The following is a 21,665-nucleotide window of genomic DNA, read 5'->3' on the forward strand; positions in this document are numbered from 1 at the left end:
CGGTGTTCCCTCTGTAAAGGCCACGTGCCGGTGCAGCCTGTAGCTCGAGGACTTAAGAACCCGCCGCGAGGTGCCCTTTCTCCCACTTCTTTACGTCTCTTACGTCGCCCGGGAATTTGGGGGAGATGACAAACGCACACAGTGAGGGGCAGAAAGGACAGTCCCGAGCTACCAGCTCCCAGGTCACCGGAAGCCCCCGCACTGCGTCTCCACCCCAGAAGCAGCGCCCCGCGCGGCCCGCGGCCAGACGGACCTCGTTTCCCGGTCCTCGCACGCAACGACTCTGCGGCCGTCGTCTTCGCCCTAACTGTGCAGGGGCGGCGTCGTGCGCGTCGCGCTTTGCGTCCCCGGGAGAGGCGCGGGGGCTCGGACCCGCCGCCAGCCCGCCCCGCGCCCGCCCACCGCGCGGTTAGCAGCTCGCCGGCGTCCCTCCGTCCCCAAGGCCCCCTCTCGCCACCTCAAGGCCAAGCGGGTTCCCCCGCGCGTGTGCGGGGAGGGGCGGGCGGAGGCCCCCGCCACGCCCGGTGGCCGCGGCTGGCGGCCGGATTCTCCGCCGGCAACAGGTAGCCGGGCCGGTGCGCGCCTGGGGAGACAAAAAGCGGCTCTGCGAAGCAGCGCGGGTCGCAGGGCTCAGGGAGGCGCCGCGGAGACCGGCGCGCGAAGGCCGCGACGCGGGCAGCGGGACAGCGAGGGTGGGGTCGCGGGCGCCTCCCCAGGCAAGTCCCGCTCGAGGCCGCCGCGCAGTCGTCGCGCAGCCGCGGGTGGGACCCGGGGTGCGGGCCCTCCCGGCGCTCGCGAGGCGCGGCGGCCCAGGCCCGGGAGGCACTCGGGCTCCCCGCGGCGCCGCAGGAGGGCAGCAGGCGGGGGCGGGGCCACGGAGAGCCCGCCTCTGTCGGCCGCGGCCATTGGCGGAGCGCGGGGGGGCGGGGGCGGGCGCGGCGATTGGGGCTGCGGCCGCCCGTCACGGCGGGGCTGGCGGGCGGCGACGTAGCGCGGCGCTCGGAACTGACCTACTAACACACATCTCCTCGCGCGGCCGCGGCGCCCGCCGACCGGCGCCTGCCCGCCTCCCGCCGCGCCCTCGCCGCCGCCCGCCGCCCGCCGCCCGCAGCCCGGCCCGAGCCCGAGCGCCGCCGGGCCCCGCTCCCGGCCCTGGTTCTTTCTCCCGTCCGCCTGGCTCGCCGGCCCGAGAGCAGGAACACGGTAAGCGCTCCGCCCACCGCCGGCCCGGCCCGGCGCCCGGCTCCCCGCCCGCTCCCGGGGCGCGCGGCCGAGGGGACGCGGGACGCGGGACGCGGGCCGGGCTGCGCGCGGGGCCGGCGGGCGGCGGCGCGTGTGCGCGGGGCGTTCGTTACATAAACTTTTGCTGGCTTGTCTGGAGGGGACTCGCCACCTTAAGGTGGCTGCTTTGATTGCAGCGCTCTCGCGCCGGCACGTAGACCGGGCTGGTTCGCGCTCCCCCCGCTGCTGTTGCATAATGTCTCCTGATTTCGGGAAAATTGATGTTTTGGTAGAGAGGAGCGCCGGGAGGCTGAGTCGAGGCTGAGCCGTCTCGGGAGGGAAGGGCAGCGCTCTCTCCTTTCTTGTGCTTTCCGCGGGCCTGGGGCGGGGGACAGCGCGATGGAGTCACGGGGAGTAGTCTTGATTTTCTTGAGGAACGGTTAGTGGCGTGAATGGTGACGGCATTCGGAGAATGCCTGCGCGGCGGTGTTCGTGACCGCGCTGTGTGCACAGACGCTTTCCACCCTGTTTGTCGTCAGCGTGTTGTAGCAGCGCTCGGGGAGGTCGTGGGTTTGTCCTTGTTGCATAATCTGCCCACGGTGAAATGTTGGCGAGGCTTACGGGCTGACCTGGGAATGTGCTCGTACGTGGGCAATGACTTGGTACTTTTAGCGCAGCGCGGAGTGTTAGATCGTTATTTACATCTATATAGTACGTCCCGAGTACATTTTTAAACACTCCTTCACAACGTGAAAGGAAGAATGCTGACCTCGGATACTACCCGGGTTCGCCCTTTAGGTCTTCTGAGCTATTATTTTAAATCTGGAAGGAACCTTTGTGGCGTTAACCTCCCCACCTTCCTAATTTTAATGCATTCCATGCAGTCAGCCCTTTTCCTCACCTTATTGTCATTGCTTTTTCAGGCACGACAAGACAGATCACATAATAGTTTCCTGGAAATGTTACATTATGTAACTGCCGAATTGCTGGCAGTGAGCATAGGAAGAGGGAGCTAATTACGTGATTTTATAATCTTGTTACAAAGAAAGTAGGACAATCTCAGCCTTTAAATGTCACTGTAACAGTTTTTTTTTTAAAGGCTATTTTAAACAGGAATGTAGACAACCGGGTAAGCGTTGAGCGTGCTCATGCTGCCGAATGTGTGTCTTTCGCCCTAAATGAATTGTGCGTTCTTCTAAATTTAGCCCTATCACATTTTAACAATTGTGGCCTCGCAGTGCTATTTCTGGTGTTTTCTCTAGGGCTGTGTGCAAATACAAGTTCAAGGCCATTTGCTGTAGTTTTAACTCCGCTCCTTCGGAGACCTTTGATAAGATTGTATTTTTAGGAAGGCATTTCGCAGAGCCCGGTGATTTGCTGGATGCTGACTCCCGTTTATCTTTTTAAAAGGACACCTTAGGAAAGTGCTGTTCCCTGAGAGAAAGCAGAGGATGGCCAAGTGTCATCTGCTGTTCTTGGCTTTTGTAAATAACAACAGCGAATGAGGTCACAAGTGTTTATTTCACATCGTAATTTATTTTTCTCCAGACCACATATGATTTATGGGAAACAAATGTAGGTTAGTAGATTGTATTTTTGTCTGGGTAACCTATATTCATGTGAATATAGATGAACATATAATATAGCCAGGTTTTAAATTTCTACCTGGACTTTCACGTAGTGTAAGTATGTGTTAATACATGTGTATATGTCAGATTTTTCACCCTAAGATAACATTTAAATAATTAAAGTGTGGGGTTGGGGGGCATATTGTAGATTCACCACTGGAATAAATTATATTACCCCAAATTTCAGTCGCTTTCCAAGAAGCTAGTATTGCTCCGGGCTGCCGGTGTCAGACCCCGACCTACTCTGGAGCTCTAGCTGGGAGCCCCGGGCCTGCAAAGGGCCGCGCACCGCCCCCGTGCGATGGCGACCTTCAGTGGTGCGTTAGTGCTTCCCGGCGCGCCCCTCCCTCCTGCGGGCCCCGGGGATCTGGAGGGCGTGGGGGTGGCGCGAGGGGGCCTCGGGTCCGCACCCGGAAGCGCCCTGGGCGGCGCTGGGACTGGGGCCGCTCCGAGGCCTGCGCTACTCTTCGCCCCCTCCCCACATTCCTTTGTTCTGGCGCGGGGGTCCCGGCGGTGAGGAGGCCCCGCTGCGCCGCCCACTCAGCGGGGGGCAGGGGGCGGGTCCCGGGGCGGCGCGGTTCGCGTGCGCTGGGGGTTTGCTGGGTCCGGGTAGGGGAGGGGAGCAGCAGGGGAGGAGGGAACGGGAGCCGGGGAGGTGGGGAGGGGAGCGGGAGAGAAGGGAGGGACCCGGGGCGAGGCCGAGCGGAGAGGGCCGCTCCAGCGGCCTGCCTCCTCTCTGCACCGGGAGCCTCGAGCACCGCATATACCTTTGTTCCAGGAGGCTTCATTGTATTTCCGAGCAGAGCGCTTCTGGATTCGTGAAATGAAAAAGACCTGAGAAAACCTCCAAATGCCAGCAGACCACAGAAATGAGGGGGCGGGGGGAGTGAGGGCGCTCCAGCCTTGATGGTGGAAAGGAGGGTCCAGCTTGAGTGTGGCTAGTTAAGCCAATGCAATTCAGTTTACGTGGTCAAAGGCTAGAGTAGAGAGAGCTCGAATCCCCCGAGTTCAAAATAAAACAAAAATCAAAACGCCCACGCGGACGCTGCGGTCCTATAGTAAGAGTACAGTTCTTTCATCCTGGCACAGACAAGTCTGAGATTGCTCCTGCAAGTGAGGTCGGCGGCCTCACGGAGGTTCTCTCAAAGAGCAAAGAGCGTCATTGCAGTCAGCTTTGATAAAAATTGGCTTCTATGGGATCATATCCTACACCTGTGCCTTAGAGTTTGTCTCTTGGGTTTCAGGCCACTGTCAGTGTTTAGAGAACTCCTTTGGTGTCGTCTAAGAGCACAGGCTCTGGGCCGGGAGGAGCTAAGTCCCAGGCCCTGCCTGCGATCTTGGGTACTGCCCTGATTTCCATGGGCCTCCAGGGTAAACCGAGGAAATAAAACCTGTGGAGCCGGGCAGTTGTGAGGAGCACAGTACATGCTTCCTGTTTAATTGACCAGGAGCCAAATTTTTTTTAAACAAAGATATTCACCTTCGTTTTACTCTGCAAATCTCTGTGCAGTAATGGTAAGGATTGAAGTTTGTATTAAGCCCATAATTAAAGATCCTTTTTGAGACACTTGTTGCTTGTACTAATGATGAACTTTTTTCTCAAAACCTTTTGCCATTGTAATGTTCAATAGTAATTAAGTTTGAAGGGAATTCTTGACAGGATTGCAGTATCTCAAACTTCCCAAGACTTTGGGTTAATGTTTTGGGGAACTGTTTGAAGGAACAGAGAGATATCTTGATGGTGGCAAGAATAATGTAAAAAGTGCCAAACAGATGTGCTTTTTCCAGTTGACCTCTCTGTGATAGTTTTCCTTGGCCTGGATAACCTCTGCATCTAAAATTCAGTGGTCTGAGATTTGAGAGGGAGTGTGTGTAGCTCATAAGGGTGAACTTGCTGATGTTTGTCGCCTTTGTCTAACACAGAAGAAAGTTTCAGTTGGTTTACCATATACTTGTGACATAGGGCAAGTGCTTCACTAAGAATCAGGAGAGGCTACAAAGGCTTAGAACTAATCTTCATCATTGCCTTGGACTGCTCACTCCTCAGAAATGAGATTAAGAGCTCATATTGACTAAACACTTAAGCGGCATGTGTTAGGAACTGTGTTGAGTGTTCTGTTATCATCCCCATTTTATAAGTCAGGGAGTGGAGGCACAGAGAAATTGACTAGTAGCCTGAACACGGGAAAGTGGGGGGCATGCTGGTAACACCCCCCTTCTGTCTCTCTTCCTTCCCTGAATGTGAGTGCCAGCTCACTGTAATTTTTGAAGCAATTTCCTTTTCTGTGTTAAAGGCTTATCTTTGCAATGTGCATTTATAACATGACTGTGATGCAACAACCTGCAAGTTAAAACCCTTTGTGAGAGCCCTTTCCCGGGTTGAGCAATGTGCCTGACTCACCAGCTGAGTGGATATTTCTAGTTGACCTTGCCAGTGTCCATAGAGTCGGTTCTGAGACGTGACTGTGATTGCAGCAGGGAGTGGAAAAGGTGCAGTCATGTTGCGTAGCCTTTATTTTTACCCGAGCTAAAATCACACATACTTCATTATTTCCATTGTAATCCAGATGGCATCGATGCTGTTAAAAGTTGTTTATTTTTAATTTGTATAGAGAAATGAGAACACACTTGGGATTCAATTCAAAATATGACAGAAACAATGTAATTGAAGTTTCCCTTAATATTCATCTCTTGTTTTTGTAAGGTAGGCCTGTATTTCACAGGGTTGACACATTGTTTGATATCCTGTTATTTTTCTAAATTATACTCGAGTTGATTTTTATCCAAATCGGACTCATACGAGAATGTTGAAACACGTTGACCTTTGATCACAGACATTACATAAGAGTTTTTCAGTTTCAAAATGAATTTGTATTACCACCACTCCCAATTATCTCTCAAATTTCTTTGCAAATAACTTTCCTGTACTTAAAAAAAAAAGTACTGTTTCTCATATGGTTTTAATTAGAGAGCATAAGCTTGTTTTTATAAGAAAGTTTAGTAGGGATTTACTAGATGCCTTTCCTAGCAATTTTTGCGGTTTCATTGGAATCAGAATGATGTTTATAAGCCTTTTAGTTATCAGAACATGGTGTCTTTTATTAATTAACTTTCCAGGGATCTTAAACTACAATTAAGTAGCCTTCCAATAAACACTAAAAGTAAACATTTTAAAAAACCTATCCTGTTCCTAAGGCATATAGTAAAGCAAATGGCATTTGTAATCATCTGCTCACTGGGAAATAAAGTGAAATTAAAAAGAAGCAATCAAAAAATTAAGCTGAGGAGAATTGGAATGATCCTTCAGTATAATTACAAACATTCTAGAACTTTCCCTACTGTACCCTCCCCCCACCTACTCCCTGCACCCACACCATTTTTGCCATCGTTACTGCTGTTGGCTGACTCTGGTATCACTTACCCATGGCAAAATTTCCTGTAACTGAGTTACTTTGTGATTGTTAGTGTCCCTTAAGAGTTCAGCTTAGAGTTGGCTAGACTGATAAATTATCTTTCTGAAAGTTTCAAGAAAACTAATGATCCCTATCCCCGTTTTGAAGACTGCAGATTTTAAAAATGCACTGCTATTCCATTCCCCCCTCTCCCTCTTTAGTGAGGGTGGTTCTGTCTCGAATTCTCAAACCCTGCCGTTGTGTTAGCATCAGTACCCAGTCTTCAGAGTATATTCATTGGGTGCTAGGTTGCAAACATTGGCCTCTTTTCTTAAAGAATGTTGAGTTATACTATTTTGTTTCAATTCCTTAAGTTATTTCACTGCTATAATAAAATGCAATGTTGTCATTTATTAAGTTTAAATCTAATTTTCAAGTAGCCCTTTGTGGAGGGTGAGGAGCAAGAAACTTGAAATATTTTCATTCATCATAAACTTGATCAGGTTTTGACCCATTTATTTAGGATGCACCCAAATAGAAAAAGTAGGTCACTTTGTTGCTGTGATAGGATAAACTTTGGCAAAGGGGGACAGCATCTGTTTATGTCTGTGTTCGATCAAGCACACCTTTCTCTCTGGCTTTAAAATCTGTGTTACTAGAGACAATTATATTTTCAATGGGAGGCACTTCATTGGCACTTGGAGAGGTTTAACATAGTGTTTGTTTGTTTGTTTGTTTGTTAAATTTTAAAAGCCTTTTATTTCTTCAGACTGATAAGAAAATCCTTTCCTGGAACTTCAGTATTTCCTGAGGCTTTTCATCCCATTCTATCCTTCATTGTATCTGTTTATTCATTTTTCTATTTTATCTATGCTTTTAAATACTGGCTTTCATTTTTATTCATAAAAAAGTAAAATATTTTATTGGAACAATCATATCATGGATTTTACCCATAGGAAGAAAATGTAGGTTAACATTTTGCTAGTATTAATAGTTTAAAGAGTTGTGAATTGATTTAACTTTTTTTTTCTCACTAGAATGGCACTTATCTCAAAAACAAAAACTGCCTGCTTAGTGGAGATGGCTTACAGTTTCACATAAAAGGATTTTTTTCTTTAATGGTATCTATACTATACCTCTGAGGGAATAGACAGCATATTCAAGAGAGCAGAGGACAATGAGATAGTTCTATAAAAATGTTTCCATATCATTGAGCACATGAAATAGTATTTCATCTTTTATTGACAGAATTTTTAAATCAAAATATATATAAGAAGCATTTTAGAATAAGATTTCTTCCTTAAAGAGATAATAAAATTTGTCCATTCTAGATTTTAACATCTAAACTATTGGTAAGATTTTAGACACTTGAAACAAAATGTTTCTTCTTTTCTTGTCTTGTAAAGAGTTTGAATTGTCAACCATTATTTCTCTGACAGATGTGTTGCAGGCCAAGGAAGATACAGGTCTGTGATTCATTGTAAACATAAATAATGAGGTCACTCACTCCTGGAGGAGAAATTTGGTCTAGAATTTATGTTGTAAAGTTTTATTCTTTTAGAGAATTTTTTAAACCAACTTTTAATCTTAATTAAAAATAATATTTAAGTCATCTGACTTACTTGACTTTAAAACTCCAGGCTTATGAAATATAACTGCTGCCTATAGAGATAGTGCGATGCAGTATAAAAAAGCATTAACTAGTGACAGCACGCCCAAATTGGGTGTGGGAAAACATGTCCATTGGAATGTAATGACTCTTGCTCTTAAATTTCTCTGTTTTTAAGAAGCAGCCGTATTATCCAATGTGCGATGAAGCTGAACATGCTGCATACACCAACTCATAGAATTGGCATTTAGTGTCAATTACTCACCAAAAAGGAAACTGAAGTGGTGACTGGTATAGCACAGTGTTAGTGGTGACCTGAATACATGAGGCAGGGGTGAAGTGATTGTTACATTAATCATAAGAGGGAAACTTTGGAATTTGAAATAAAGTCATTAGTTGAGTATAAATACTGGTGTTTTTACGAGGCTTTGTAAACTGCCTTTGTGTTCGCCCTAACTTAAGTTCATTGCTGAGAGACTTACATGGATTCTAGGGCCCATCTCTGCCCTCAACTGCTATGTGATGGGAATGTCACTCAGTCTTTCTGTTTTAGCTCTTCACCCCACCTCTGTGTTGAAAATGGATACATTTCTGGTTTTGTTTTTTTAAAAAAATCACAGGTGATGATGTCCATAGCTGTGGTTTTTCTTTTCTTGTATTTATTTTAGCATAAATAAGATTGCCAGGAGATGAAAATTTCAGCAGAGAGATGAAAATTTAGAATGTTTTCTCAATTCATTAAATAATCTGAAGAATATAAAACAACTCTGAGGAAGCTGGAGAAAAGTTCCAGGTGATACTTTGTTGTCTTAAAGAAGTTCTGACAGCAGCTAATAGTGTCTTATTGTCTTCAGAGTAACTTAGCAAATGGGTACGTGTTACTCAGAAATAACAATACAGAATTGGAGCTGTATATAAATGAGATGCGTTGTAGGAATGTACACCAGAACAAACCTCTGCAAATTATAGGAATTGGATTGGAGTAAGCATTGGGCTGGAGTCTTAGCTCTGCCATATAACTACCTGTGTGATACTGGGCAAGTTGCTTAACTTTTCTGAGCCTTATTTTTCACATCTGAAAATGGTTATTGTGACGGTATTGAAATGACAGGCCCACAGTGCCTGTTGCATAGTAAGTGTTCAGTAAATGGCACCTATTATGATTGTTTTTTGTTTTATCACCACACCAAGAAAAAAGCAATTGAGCTAGAAACAATATGGTATTTGTGCCAGGCCCCCGACTGGTGTCACTCCTTGCACACCCATTGCTTCCCACTGTCTTGAGTCTCTCTCCCACCAAAGACTAGGAGTCCCTTGATTCTTGGGAGTTTGGTTTTTCCTTCTGTCATATTGTGCCCCCAGGCTGGGTCAGGGCTGGGTACACAGCAGGTGCTCCACATGTGGGGAAGAAATCAATTAATGAATAAGAGAAGCTCTCTGTTAATAAGTAAAACATCATTTTCAGAATTTACAAAATAATATTAAAAGAAAGTATCACAAAAGTATTTTGGTTACAAAACTTACGTAAGTATGGGAGATGAGTGACTGTCAGTCAAATACATATTGAGTAGCTGATATGTTCAGTTTTTTGCTAGGATACAAACATATATTAATTTATGCCCTGAATACAGCAGGTCCTCCAATAACATTTCATTCAACGTCATTTTGTTATAACGTTGATGAGATGCTGTAGAAATTTTTGCTTCTATCAGTTAGCCAGTGATAAAGTTGGTTTAGTTAGATGTCGTTTCGCACAAAGTTATAGAACCTATCGAGGACATTAAGGAAGGACTTACTATACTTTGCAGTACAGTTGATGTACAAAACAAACATGTAGGAAGGTACACAGTGGCTCTACATAGTGTATCAGCACCTCTCTCTACCTTGTCTCATGCTGCTGATAAACTGTTTTCAGCACTGCAAGATTATTTGATAAATAATGTAGAAAATATCTTAAGGTAGTATGTGGTGATTTGGTAATGGAGTCATAGCAGCAATTAATTTGTGCAGATTAGGGAGGAATCCCAGATTCTAGTTACATGTAGTAAAGTTCAAATAGGAAGGAGATTAAAAAGAAATGAGGTTTTCTGCAGGTTTAAATGTACCAACAAAGTTGTGGAGATGCTAAAGTGGACATCAGTATTTAGACACTTAGAAGAAAGGGGTTAAAAGATTTTAAGACAAGTGGGGTACTTTCAGTCAATGGAAGTAGGATTGTGTTCTCTATGCTTTGGCAAGGACTCGAAGGGGAAGGACTTACCTGAATTAGGGAATATAGAGCCTTAAGAGGACGAAAGAATCCATTCCGTATAGAGGAAAAACGGGGTTTTGTGTCAGAAGACAAAACCTAAGTGGAAATATAGAAAGTAGTAGTGCTGGTTTACTATGTGGTAAACATTATCTTTGTATACCATCACTGCCTACTGTGGTAGACTCTTTCCCTTCATTTGCAATTAAATTGGATTATCAAAAATAAACAGAAACTAGGTGTTAATAGTCACAAGTTTCCCTAAGCCACAACTCATGTTTCTGTGTTGACTCAGACAAAAACATGACATTAAACCTTATTCTTTATGATCTTGAAATTATTACATCATTCCTTCTGGAAAAGACACAAGAAGCTGGCAGGCTTTTCCAGCTAATAAAATTAAACTTCATTTCGGACACATCCAGTCAAGATGGCGCAGTAGGTAAACATTGTGCTCACCTTCTCTCACGACAACATCAAAATTACAACTAAATTACAGAACAACCATCGAGAGTCACCTGAAGTCTAGCCGCACAGAAGTCCTACAATTAAGGATATACAGAAGAAGCCATAATAAGACTGGTAGGACGGACAGAGATGTGGAATGGGCTGGCCCCACACCTGCGTATGACTGTTAAAAATTGGGAGGGATATCTCAGCTACAGAGGTACCCTCGGAGGAGCAAGAGGTCCCAGCCCCACACCAGACTCCCCAACCCAGGGTTCCAGTGCCGGGGAGAGAAGTCCCCACAACTTCTGGTTGTGAAAATCAGTGGCTGAGTGAGACAGAGGGCAGTTGCAGTCCCAGGCTCTCCTCTTAAAGGGCCAGCGCATGGATTTACTCCCTGACGGACTCACGTGCTTTGAGCTACAGCTCGAAAAGCACCAGGGTTACACAATGAGGAACCAAATTGTCTGGCTTCAGGGCAAGGGATAGAGAGGCAGCTTTCTCCCAGACAGAAGTGCTGGCAGAAGCCATTATTTCTTTGTTGAACACTGCCTTCACCCAGTGGGCAGATGCATGTGGCTGCCATATCTGAGTCCCTGTCAACCTGGCTAACACTGTTCACCCTGCCCTGGTGATTCCCTGAGACCCTGCCCAACCCAACTTGTGAAACCACCCAAGCCTCTTCCAGTAGCTTTTCCGTACAAACAGCCTATCTTAGTTCATGCATAGAGTTTCCTAAAATCTCTCAAAGGTTCACAAACCTCAGATAAGCAGCATCTGACCTCAACGTGCCCCGTACCTCCTGCTGAGCAGCCTCAGCTGGCATAGCAGCAGCCGGTCTTGGATCACGGCTTTGCCTTTCCCAGATATCTGTAGGCCCAGTGCAGGTGGCTGCCATCTGTGGATTGCTTTGTGGCCTGAGCAAGGCACAAACTGCAGCTGAACTTGGCCTGTGGTGGAGCCCCTCCCAGGAGTCCCCAGGGTGGCATGCCTGGTAGCCAGCATGGGACCAAGCCAGAGCACTATTCAACTGCCTCCATGGGCAACAAACCCAAAGGGTAGACTGGGCAGTCACCAGAGCAATGTTAAAGCAAATCCTTCTCCATAGGGTCAGCTCCTGCACAACAGCTCCTCCACTGTAGTCATGGCTAGTCCTCAAAACCAATCAGCCTGAGGGTCAGCCCCTCCCATTGATGTGCAGTTATTAACCAAGGCTCAACTACAACAGGAGGGGACACACAACCCACACAAAAGACACACCTGGAGCACCTGGATCTCATGACCAGAAAGACTGCACCGCTAAGCCCCACAGCACACCTACTACATAAGATTACTAAGACCAGGAGACATAGCAGCTCTACCTAATACATAGAAACAAACACAGGGAGGCAGCCAGAATGGGGAGACAGAAACAGGTACCAAATGAAAGAACAGAACACAAGTCCAGAAAAAGAACTAAGTGAAACAGAGATAAGCAATCTATCAGATGCAAAGTTCCAAGCAGTGGTTATAAGAATGCTCAATGATTTCAGGGAGAACTTTAATAAAGATATACGAAACACAAAAATGGAGATAGAAAACATTACAAAAAAAAAAGAATCAGATATTAGGAATACAATAACAGAAATGGAGAATACATTACAGGGAATCAACAGTAGATTAGATGAAGCATAGGATCGAATCAAGGATTTAGAAGACAATATAGCGTAAAACACTCAATCAGAACAACAAAAGAAAAGAATCCAAAAAATTGAGGAGAGCTTAAGGGGCCTCTGGGACATCAAGAATACCAACATTCACATTATGGGGGTACCAGAAGGGGAAGAGAGAGAGCAAGGAATCGAAAACCTTTTTGAAGAAATAATGATGGAAAACTTTCCTAACCTGGTGAAGGAAAGAGATATACAAGCCCAGAAAGTGCAGAGAGTCCCAAGCAAGATGAACCCAAAGAGGCCCACACCAAGACACATAATTGAAATGCCAAAGGTTAAATGCAAACAGAGTCCTAAAAGAAGGAAGAAAAGGCAATCTAGTTATTTACAAGGGAGCTCCCATACGATTGTCAGCTGATTTCTCAACAGAAACTTTGCAGGCCAGGAGGGATTAGCAGGAAATACTCAAAGTGATGAAAAGCAAGGACCTACAACAGAGATTACTCTATCCAGCAAAGCTATCATAAAGAGCTTCCCAGACAAGAAAAAGCTAAAAGAGTTCCTCACCACCAAACTAGTATTACAAGGAATCTTAGAGGGACTTCTTTAAGACGATAGACAGATGATAGACAGATAGACAAAATGGCAATAACTACGTATCTATCAACAGTTACTTTAAATGTAAGCTGATTAAATGCTCATTGAAAAGATAGGGTAAGAAAATAAGAACCTTACATATGCTGCCTACAAAAAAGTCACTTCAAATCGAAAGACATACACAGACTGAAAGTAAAGGGATGCAAGAAGATATTTCATGAAAATGGAAACAAAAAATCCGGGGTAGTAATACTTATACCAGAGAAAATAGACTTTAAAACTAAGGCTGTAACAAGAGACAAAGAAGGACCCAGTAATCCCACTTCTGGGTATTTATCTGAAGAAACACAGACCACTACTTCAAAGAGACATGCGCATCCATGTGTCCATTGCAGCACTGTTTACAATGGCCAAGATGTAGAGACAGCCAGGGTGTCCATCAGTCGATGAATGGATAAAGAAGAGGTGGTACATATATACAATAGGATATTACTCAGTCCTAAGAAAGAATGAAATCTTGCCATCTGTAGCAACATGGATGGACCTAGAGGGTGTTGTGCTGAATGCACAGTTAAGTTAGACTGAGAAAGACAAATGCCATATGATTTCACTTGTATGTGGAATCTGAAGAACAAAATAAATAAACAAAATAGAAACGCAAAAGATAACATTTTGATGGTTTCCAGCTTGGAGGGGGATTGAGACAGTGGGTGAAAAAGGAAAAAGATTAAGAAGTAGAAATTGGTAGTTACAAAATAATCATGGGGATGTAAAATATAGCACAGGGAATACAGTCAGTGATATTATAATTACTATATATGGTGTCAAACGGGTACTAGGTTTATAGGGGTGATCACTTCATAAGGTATATAAATGTCTAGTCACTATGTGGTACACCTGAAACTAGTCTAATATTGTATGTCAACTATAATTGAAAAATAAAACAATTAAAAACAAAAATAAACATTTCATTTCATTAGTCATTATAAAACTGTGCACAAAAAAGAGTGACATTAAACAAAACCATGACATCTTTTCGATGTAGCAGGGTAGATATGCCGTATGCAGATAGTGCTGAATGAATGCTTGTCTTATCACATGTCCTTTATGAAAGTGTTATTTTCTGGAAAAGGAGCCGGGGAAATCCCGTCTAGAAACTCAGATCCAAAAAACCACCACAAAAAGATTGTTTTGGAATGTAATATGGTTTTATTATTTCATGGCAAGTCAAATTCAGATTATAAATATTTCATCCATGTAAGAGGAAGCTTGTTGATGGTTCTATTTTTGAGTTCTATATCTTGTTTGAAACTAATTAGTAAAATGGAGATAAATTCTTTCCAAAATTACATTCTCTCCGTTTAAAATAACTTTTAAGTTTTAAGAATGCACTGTATTTAAAAAAAAAAAACACGTTGAATAGTCAGTTTTATTTTAGTCCAAAGTTACTATATAAATGAGATCTATTTTGACAGAACTTTCAAGACCAAAAAAGGATCTTTGGACGCTTCACTCTTAAGAGAATGTTTGATAAGTCAATTTGAAGGAACCAGAAAAAAGAACGTTTCTAACCTCATAGAACAGAAGTGTCAGAAGAGATGTATTTATTGAGAAGAGTCCTTTACATTCAGGTGTGTTGTCACCTGGTGGAATGAGCTGGATGTAAGCCCACCAGGCAGTCGGGTGTGAGGGACAGGTTGTTTCCACATAAGGGTCAGATTAAAACAACTACAACTCAGTTGTTTGTGTGGCTTTTAGTTCTTGTGGAAATAAAAATTGAGCTCCGTTTATATTTCATTCCACATAATTGCAGATTTTGTTTACTGATAGTGAAGGATTTTCCTTGGAAAAGTTCCTCTTAAGAGGTGAGCTTGTTTGTTTCTCCGTGATACAAATGTTAAATTTTTCAGAAGCACCACCATATGCAAGCACTATTTTAAAACTTACCAACCAGAGGTGATCTGTCATTTCCTTCCTGTAATGTGCCATCCCGCACGCTCCACCCCACTGTTTCTTTTCCTGTAACAGCCTTCCTCTGTTTCTCCCTGGGGCAGGCGGTGTTGGTGTTTCTCTCACTCTCCTGGATCACATATTAATTACTTTGCCAATAGGTCTCACTGGGGATTTGTCCTTTACAACTTTACAGTGTAAGTGTTTGGGCGCTTATTTCATTTTCTATGTATATACATTTTTTATTTATTTTTTTGTTGAGAGCCCACTGGCCCATGTGGGAATCGAACCGGCAGCCTTCGGAATCAGGAGCACGGAGCTCTAACCGCCTGCGCCACCGGGCCGGCCCGCTTATTTCATTTTCAAGATTCCAAGCTCCAAGGAAAAAATCGTGTCTTGTTCAGACCTGTGTACCCTATATGCTAAGCATAGTTCCGGTACATCATTGGCAATAAATATTTACTAAATGGATAACTGTTTCTTTCATCTCTTGCAGGTTACCTAGAAGACTCCTGCTCCATTCAGTAGGGGCTGGAAAGATTTATCCTGGACAGTGGAACAAAAGGAAGAATATTGATGGATTTTAAACCACAGTTTTTAAAGCATTTGAGAATCCTGGGAAAATAATTTGTTCTCCTGCACCATATAGCTAGGCGCAGGCTGTTTCTCATGCAGCTGAGAAAAATGCAGACCATCAAGAAAGAGCAGGCATCTCTTGATCCCGGGAGCAGTGTGGACAAGATGATGGTGCTTAATTCTGCTTTAACTGAAGTCTCTGAAGACTTGGCAACAGGAGAAGAGCTTCTTCTAAGTGAAGGAAGTGTGGGGAAAAACAAATCTTCAGCATGCCGCAGGAAACGAGAATTCATTCCTGATGAGAAGAAAGATGCCATGTATTGGGAAAAAAGGCGGAAAAATAATGAAGCTGCCAAGAGATCGCGGGAAAAGCGTCGACTAAATGACCTGGTTTTAGAGAACAAACTAATTGCACTGGGAGAAGAAAATGCCACTTTAAAAGCTGAACTGCTTTCCCTAAAATTAAAGTTTGGTTTAATTAGCTCTACAGCATATGCCCAAGAGATCCAGAAACTCAGTAATTCTACAGCTGTGTACTTTCAAGACTACCAGACTTCCAAATCGAGTGTGAGCTCCTTTGTGGATGAGCACGAGCCGACCGTGGTGACCAGCAGCTGCATTTCTGTCATTAAGCATTCTCCGCAGAGCTCTCTATCTGATGTTTCAGAAGTGTCCTCACTAGAACATTCTCAGGAAGGCCCTGGGCAGAATGGCTGCAGAAGTCCTGACAGGAAGTTCCAAGTCATCAAGCAGGAGCCGGTGGAACTGGAGAGCTACGCAAGAGAGCCGAGAGAGGACCGCGGCAGCTACCGAGCGTCCGTGTATCAGAACTATGTGGGAAACACTTTTCCTGGCTACTCACACTCCCCACCTCTCCTGCAGGTCAACCGCTCCTCCAGTAACTCCCCGAGAACGTCAGAAACCGATGATGGTACGGTAGGAAAGTCATCCGATGGGGAAGATGAGCAGCAGGTTCCCAAAGGCCCAATCCACTCTCCCGTGGAACTTCAGCATGTACATGCCACAGTGGTTAAAGTTCCAGAAGTGAATTCCTCTGCTTTGCCACACAAGCTCCGGATTAAAGCCAAAGCCATGCAGATAAAAGTAGAGGCATTCGATAATGAATTTGATGCCACACAAAAACTTTCTTCGCCTGTTGACATGACAGCTAAGAGACATTTCGAACTCGAGAAGCATAGTGCCCCAAATATGGTACATTCTTCTCTCACTCCTTTTTCAGTGCAAGTGACTAACATCCAAGATTGGTCTCTCAGATCAGAACACTGGCATCAAAAAGAACTTAATGGCAAAACTCAGAATAGTTTCAAAACTGGAGTTGTTGAAATGAAAGACAATGGCTACAAAGTTTCTGACCCAGAGAATTTGTTTTTGAAGCAAGGGATAGCAAACTTATCTGCAGAGGTGGTCTCACTTAAGAGACTTATAGCCACACACCAAATCTCAGCTTCGGACTCTGGGTAAATTACTACTGACAAGCTCTGGGCATTTAGAGATGTCATTTGCAATAGATGAGTATGTTTTGTATTAGGCTAAATTTTCACTGGACCTGTGATGTCATTTCACTGTAATGTTCACATGTCTGTCAGGTGTCTTTTTGTGCACAAATTATTATGAAGATTAGATTGTGTTATCACTCTGCCTTGTGTATAGTCATAGTCCATGCAAAGGTTGTGTATATATTGAACATTATTTTTGTTGTTCTATTATAAAGTGTGTAAGTTACCAGTTTAAATAAAGGATTGGTGACAAACACAGAATTTCTGCCCCATTGTGTTTGATTTTAGGGTAAAGAAAAAGCAATTTAAGTTACAAAAATAGATGTTAAGCTGGTCTGCATTTTACTTATTTAGGGGATTTTTCTCCCCTGAGTAAGGGAAAACCTAAGTGTGAGTTCAGCAAATAATTTCTGTTTCTTCTAGTTTGGCCCAGGCTATATAATACGTTTGAAAACCTAACAAAGAGAAGGAAAAAAATAATGAATTTTCTTACGTTTGAGACTAATTTGTTCCCCCTTGTCTGTTTTTCTTTAGCGTTAAGTTTTTTTTTTTAAATAGAAAGTTCCAAGTTGGCATTAGCCTACCTTTAGTCATCTCTCTTTTTAAGTATGACACATGGACGTATATAGTTGAGTCACTGACCCACTTCATTAATTAGAGTTTCTTTTAAAAGCGTGGATAAAGTCTAAGGATGAAGTCATTTTATGTTATTAAAAATCTTAACAGTTCTAGAGTATAACCATCTAGGGAATTAAGCTAATGAAATTCTGTTTTTATTTAGTTCCCAAAATTTCAAAGAACACATCAATTATCACATTCCAGCATACATAATCTGAGTGTATATTATGACTTGGTTTCTCTTTTTATAATTTGTTAATGATGAATATAAATAAGAGCTCTAGTTTGGAACTCTTTATAATATACAAATCCAGAGGAAAGCATCATTTTAAGTAAATTGACAAGACCATTATGAAGATTCTTCTGGAATCCTCCACTGATCCCTCAAAGGCTGTCAAACACAGGCCGAGTACACTTCATCAAAACAGCTGGCATCCCCATGGGGCTGTTGGTCAGGCACAGCTTTGTCCACAGCTACTCTCCTCACCAGAGGCCTCTTCCCAATCATCTCTTTCCACACTGACCTCTTTTCTAGAAGTAGGTGAAGGGACTTGAGATGTCATAGAACACGTGCAGAGTGACTTAACCCTCTCACTCTGTTACCTGTAGCTCACGCTAGAGACTGATTGTAGACCCTGATTGTAACATTTCATTTTAGGGGTCTGCAGTCTTTGGACTGCTCAATTTGAATGAAAGCCTGATTTTTGATGTGTTAAACTTCTTGCAGTTTTATATGTTTAAAATGTGGTTCTTTGAATGAAAGGCTATGCCAGTTATACACACACATGCCATCCACTTTGGGCACAGAAGCCAGTTTTCTCTGAAACTCCTGGCTCTTAGAGAAATGTGTTGCCCGTCTTGGCCTGGGCCTTCTCTCTTCAGTGTTTTACTAGACTGGGTGAAGCCCAGAGGCAAACCCAGCTCGTTTGCCAATGTTACAAAGCACAAAGGGGCTAAAATATTGGATGGCAGTCAGGATCCAAAAGTGTTTGACAGTCTAGAATGGCTGCAATGACTCTAACCTTAATTATAATAGGGATACAATGTAAAGTCAGGTTCCAGTGTTGAACAAAAAAAAAGTTAAAGGCTGTCAAAGTTGACAACTGGGGAAAAAAAAGACAATAAAATAAAATAACTACATATGGAGGGGGGAAAAAGCTTTAGCTCCCTGCAGCTTACCATGAGTCAACTCCCAGTAGAATGTTGGTTGTAGCAACACAAGATGTTCCAACACAAGGATGACGGTCCTGCTATACCAGGCACACCCTTGCTGAGAGGTACAGTAGCCAACATTCAGAGGCACCCAGTCGAGTGGGAGATTTCACAGCTTGAAATACCATGTTTCCCCGAAAATAAGACCTAGCTGGACAATCAGCTCTAGTGCGTCTTTTGCAGCAAAAATTAATATAAGACCGGGTCTTATTTTACTATGAGACCAGGTCTTATTTTACTATAAGACCCGGTCTTATATAAGACCAGATTTTATATAATGTAATATAAGACTGGGTATAATATAACAGTATAATATAATACCAGGTCTTATATTAATTTTTGTTCCAAAAGACGCATTAGAGCTGATTGTCAGGCTAGGTCTTATTTTCGGGGAAACAAAGTAGGAGAATATACTAAGGTAAGTTGATAAACTGTAAGGGAGAATGAGAACAAGTGGACAACAGCAAGAGGTAAATCTTGAGTAATTTCCAGGAAGAACTGCATCCATCAGCAGCGCAGGAGCCAAGTGGCCAACCTGAGACACCTTCCAGATTAATTGCTAATGTTAGCTATTGTGGTGAACAGATCACATGGGATGCCCTTTTCCTTAGTCATTGCTTCATGATTTCAAGGATCAAAGATGTTGTGGCACTCCTTAAAAATAAAAGGATGACGTAAACTAGCAATCCTCACATTAAGAACCAGAGAAATAAAAAGTCAAATTACACCATGATACTAGTTTCATGATGTGAACTGAGGAATGCTACTGCCTCTCTCTTTCACAAAGTTCTAAAAAATGATATGAAATGTATTTAAAGCCAAATAACTGTACAACTACCCCAAACGTAAGAAACAGAAGACTCAGCACCAGGAGTCCTAAGAATTCCCAGAAAGATGGTTGTCAGGTGGGCCTCAACAGGGAGGAAGCCGCGGCCAGCAGAACACAGACATCCCCTGAGGTCCACCCCGCACTGGACACCAGGATGGGGAGGGGAGCTGGGTGGTCGGCAGTGGGCTCATTGGGACATTGCAGCTGAAACAGTACATTTCCCTCTACCTGCCCAGCACAGGTGAGCGGGAGCAGCATGTGGTGGTTGGGCTCAGAGCAGGACCTGCCCCTCAGCCCACAGTCCCGTGGGATGTAGGCACAGTGTCCCCAGGCCGCCCACCCAGCAGCACGACCCTCCTGTGTCCCTCCCGTATCTTTTCATAAAAGACAACGTTGAGACTGAGAGGACAGCTTGCCAAAGCTCTCACTGCAGCCAGAGGGAACAGGACAAGGCAGGCAAGCAGGCAAAGTGTGGCCTGGCACCTTAGTCCTTTCCCTGACACAACCTGGGAAATGAGACTGGAGAGTCTATTCTGCAGGAGAAAAGTGGGGGCAATAAAGTGTATGTTGTGAGTGGCTTTTTTCTGTCAGTTAGCGTAACTGCTATCTGAGCATCTACTGTTCTATTGCCCAATAGTTGTGTAACAACTCCACTTTTTATCTCCAAGGAACAAATACTCCCAAATGAAAACAGGTAACATCTCTAAGACCTTCCAGTTCACAGAGGTCTCAAGCATACTCCCTCTTCTAAAGTCTGATGCCCCAAAAACGGGCTCTGTGAACTGGGAGCTGGCTCAACTCATTTCTGAACACTAGACATTATCCCTTAAAAATCAGAATCATCGGTGGTGCCTGCTTGGTTTTAGGGTTTTTGTGTGCTTGGGGCAGGGGTTAAGGCTTGTTTGGGGAGTACAACTACTGGGATGATTTGTATAGTGCCCCACAAGGTATGTGCACCAGGAAAATTTAAATGAGAAAAATTTGCCAAGTATGGGACATTGTGGGAAACTCGAGATACCAGTGAGGATTGAGAATTAAAAGACAATTCAGAATTATGCACTGCAGCCTAATTAGGAACACGTGAACTAAGATATCTTCCCGGAAAGCCACATAAAATACGACAGGTTTAAGGACTGGGAGTTTTTTCCACAGAGTTGGTAGCTGAGACCGATTCTAAAGGACATAAGGAGAAAGAACTCATGGAGGTCAGTGAGAGCCGTCTTGGCAGAGGAGAGTAGGCAGCATTAGGAAGTGACAAAGAGCTCTCAGCCAGTCAGGAGTGGCTGCGGCTGTTGCTGCTGAGTCAGCGTGTGAGGGATTGCCAAGGAGTGATGGCTGTTGTTGACTATTGGTAATGCCATGGCAGACGAGTAGAAGGACTTCATAAAGGACTCAACAAGCTAAGTAACCCTTTGGGGATAGCGGCCATTTTTGATGTCTCTGTGTGAGTCTTACCCACCTGAGAAGGAGAAGGTCACTTTGGGAAAAGTGCTGCAATAAAGTCCAAGGTTCTGTAGGTCAAGAATACATCCTTTGGAAGGTGCACGTGGACGAAATCATGAGGACAGGAAAGGAGGGGACAGGAAGTCATTCAGCAGCAATATATAGCTATTAAACAGAAGGGAGATGAGGAACAGGAGAAACCTCAGAACGAACCACCCTTGAAGTAAGCAGACAATTCAGTGTAACAAGGTTTAAAAAAAGTTATTCTAACAGCTGTGCCAGATTTCCCACGACAGAGGGAACTTCCTTTTTGAGAAAATAACTTTGATGCACTATTGAGGTCACAGGAAAACCCTAAAAACAATGATGTCAGCAGGTCCTGGGCACCAAGAGAAGGAGGTAGGTGGCTTTGCAGAGAAAGTGAGAGCCAGTGGGGTGGTGGCTTGTGTGTCTTGGATGGGGGTTTGGGGGCTACTTTTGACAGGAAGGGAAGAGAGAGAAGAGAGAAGAGCAGGAGAGAGAGGGACAGCAGGGGACACTGCTGAATATGTGCAACATTTCCATTTCCTCCTCAAATTGTCTGTACTAACTAGACTCAAATGCTTTGTGTGAATGGATTTTTGTATGTTTGCTGGACTTTGTATCCGGTCAGCACTCTGCAGAGTACGGCAGCCCACCTAGGAGCCAGGGCCAAGGCCGGGTGACGGTGAAGGCTGAGGCCATGGG

At 44.2% G+C, this 21,665-nt stretch overlaps 1 protein-coding gene across 3 annotated transcripts; it reads left to right on the forward strand.

Annotated features, from left to right (window-relative positions):
- Positions 1–1,111: 1,111 nt before the first annotated feature.
- Positions 1,112–17,098, forward strand: NFIL3 (nuclear factor, interleukin 3 regulated). Of its 3 annotated transcripts, none has more exons than XM_081066135.1 (2): positions 1,112–1,203; positions 15,241–17,098. In XM_081066135.1, exon 2 carries the CDS (start codon positions 15,414–15,416, stop codon positions 16,800–16,802), a length of 1,389 nt encoding a protein of 462 aa, XP_080922261.1. In that variant the 5' UTR covers positions 1,112–1,203; positions 15,241–15,413; the 3' UTR covers positions 16,803–17,098. The 3 variants fall into 3 exon arrangements, with proteins under 3 accessions (XP_080922261.1, XP_080922260.1, XP_080922262.1); XM_081066136.1 differs by lacking the exon at positions 1,112–1,203 and adding an exon at positions 14,375–14,941; XM_081066134.1 differs by lacking the exon at positions 1,112–1,203 and having other exon boundaries at positions 13,143–17,098.
- Positions 17,099–21,665: the final 4,567 nt, after the last annotated feature.

Source organism: Rhinolophus hipposideros, assembly GCF_964194185.1.
Source record: "Rhinolophus hipposideros genome assembly, chromosome: 11".
Taxonomy (NCBI): Eukaryota; Metazoa; Chordata; class Mammalia; order Chiroptera; family Rhinolophidae; genus Rhinolophus; species Rhinolophus hipposideros.

Bases quoted from the DNA above. Each gene is read 5' to 3' on its own strand.
- NFIL3 (XM_081066135.1), top strand. From the start codon at position 15,414: ATGCAGCTGAGAAAAATGCAGACCATCAAGAAAGAGCAGGCATCTCTT.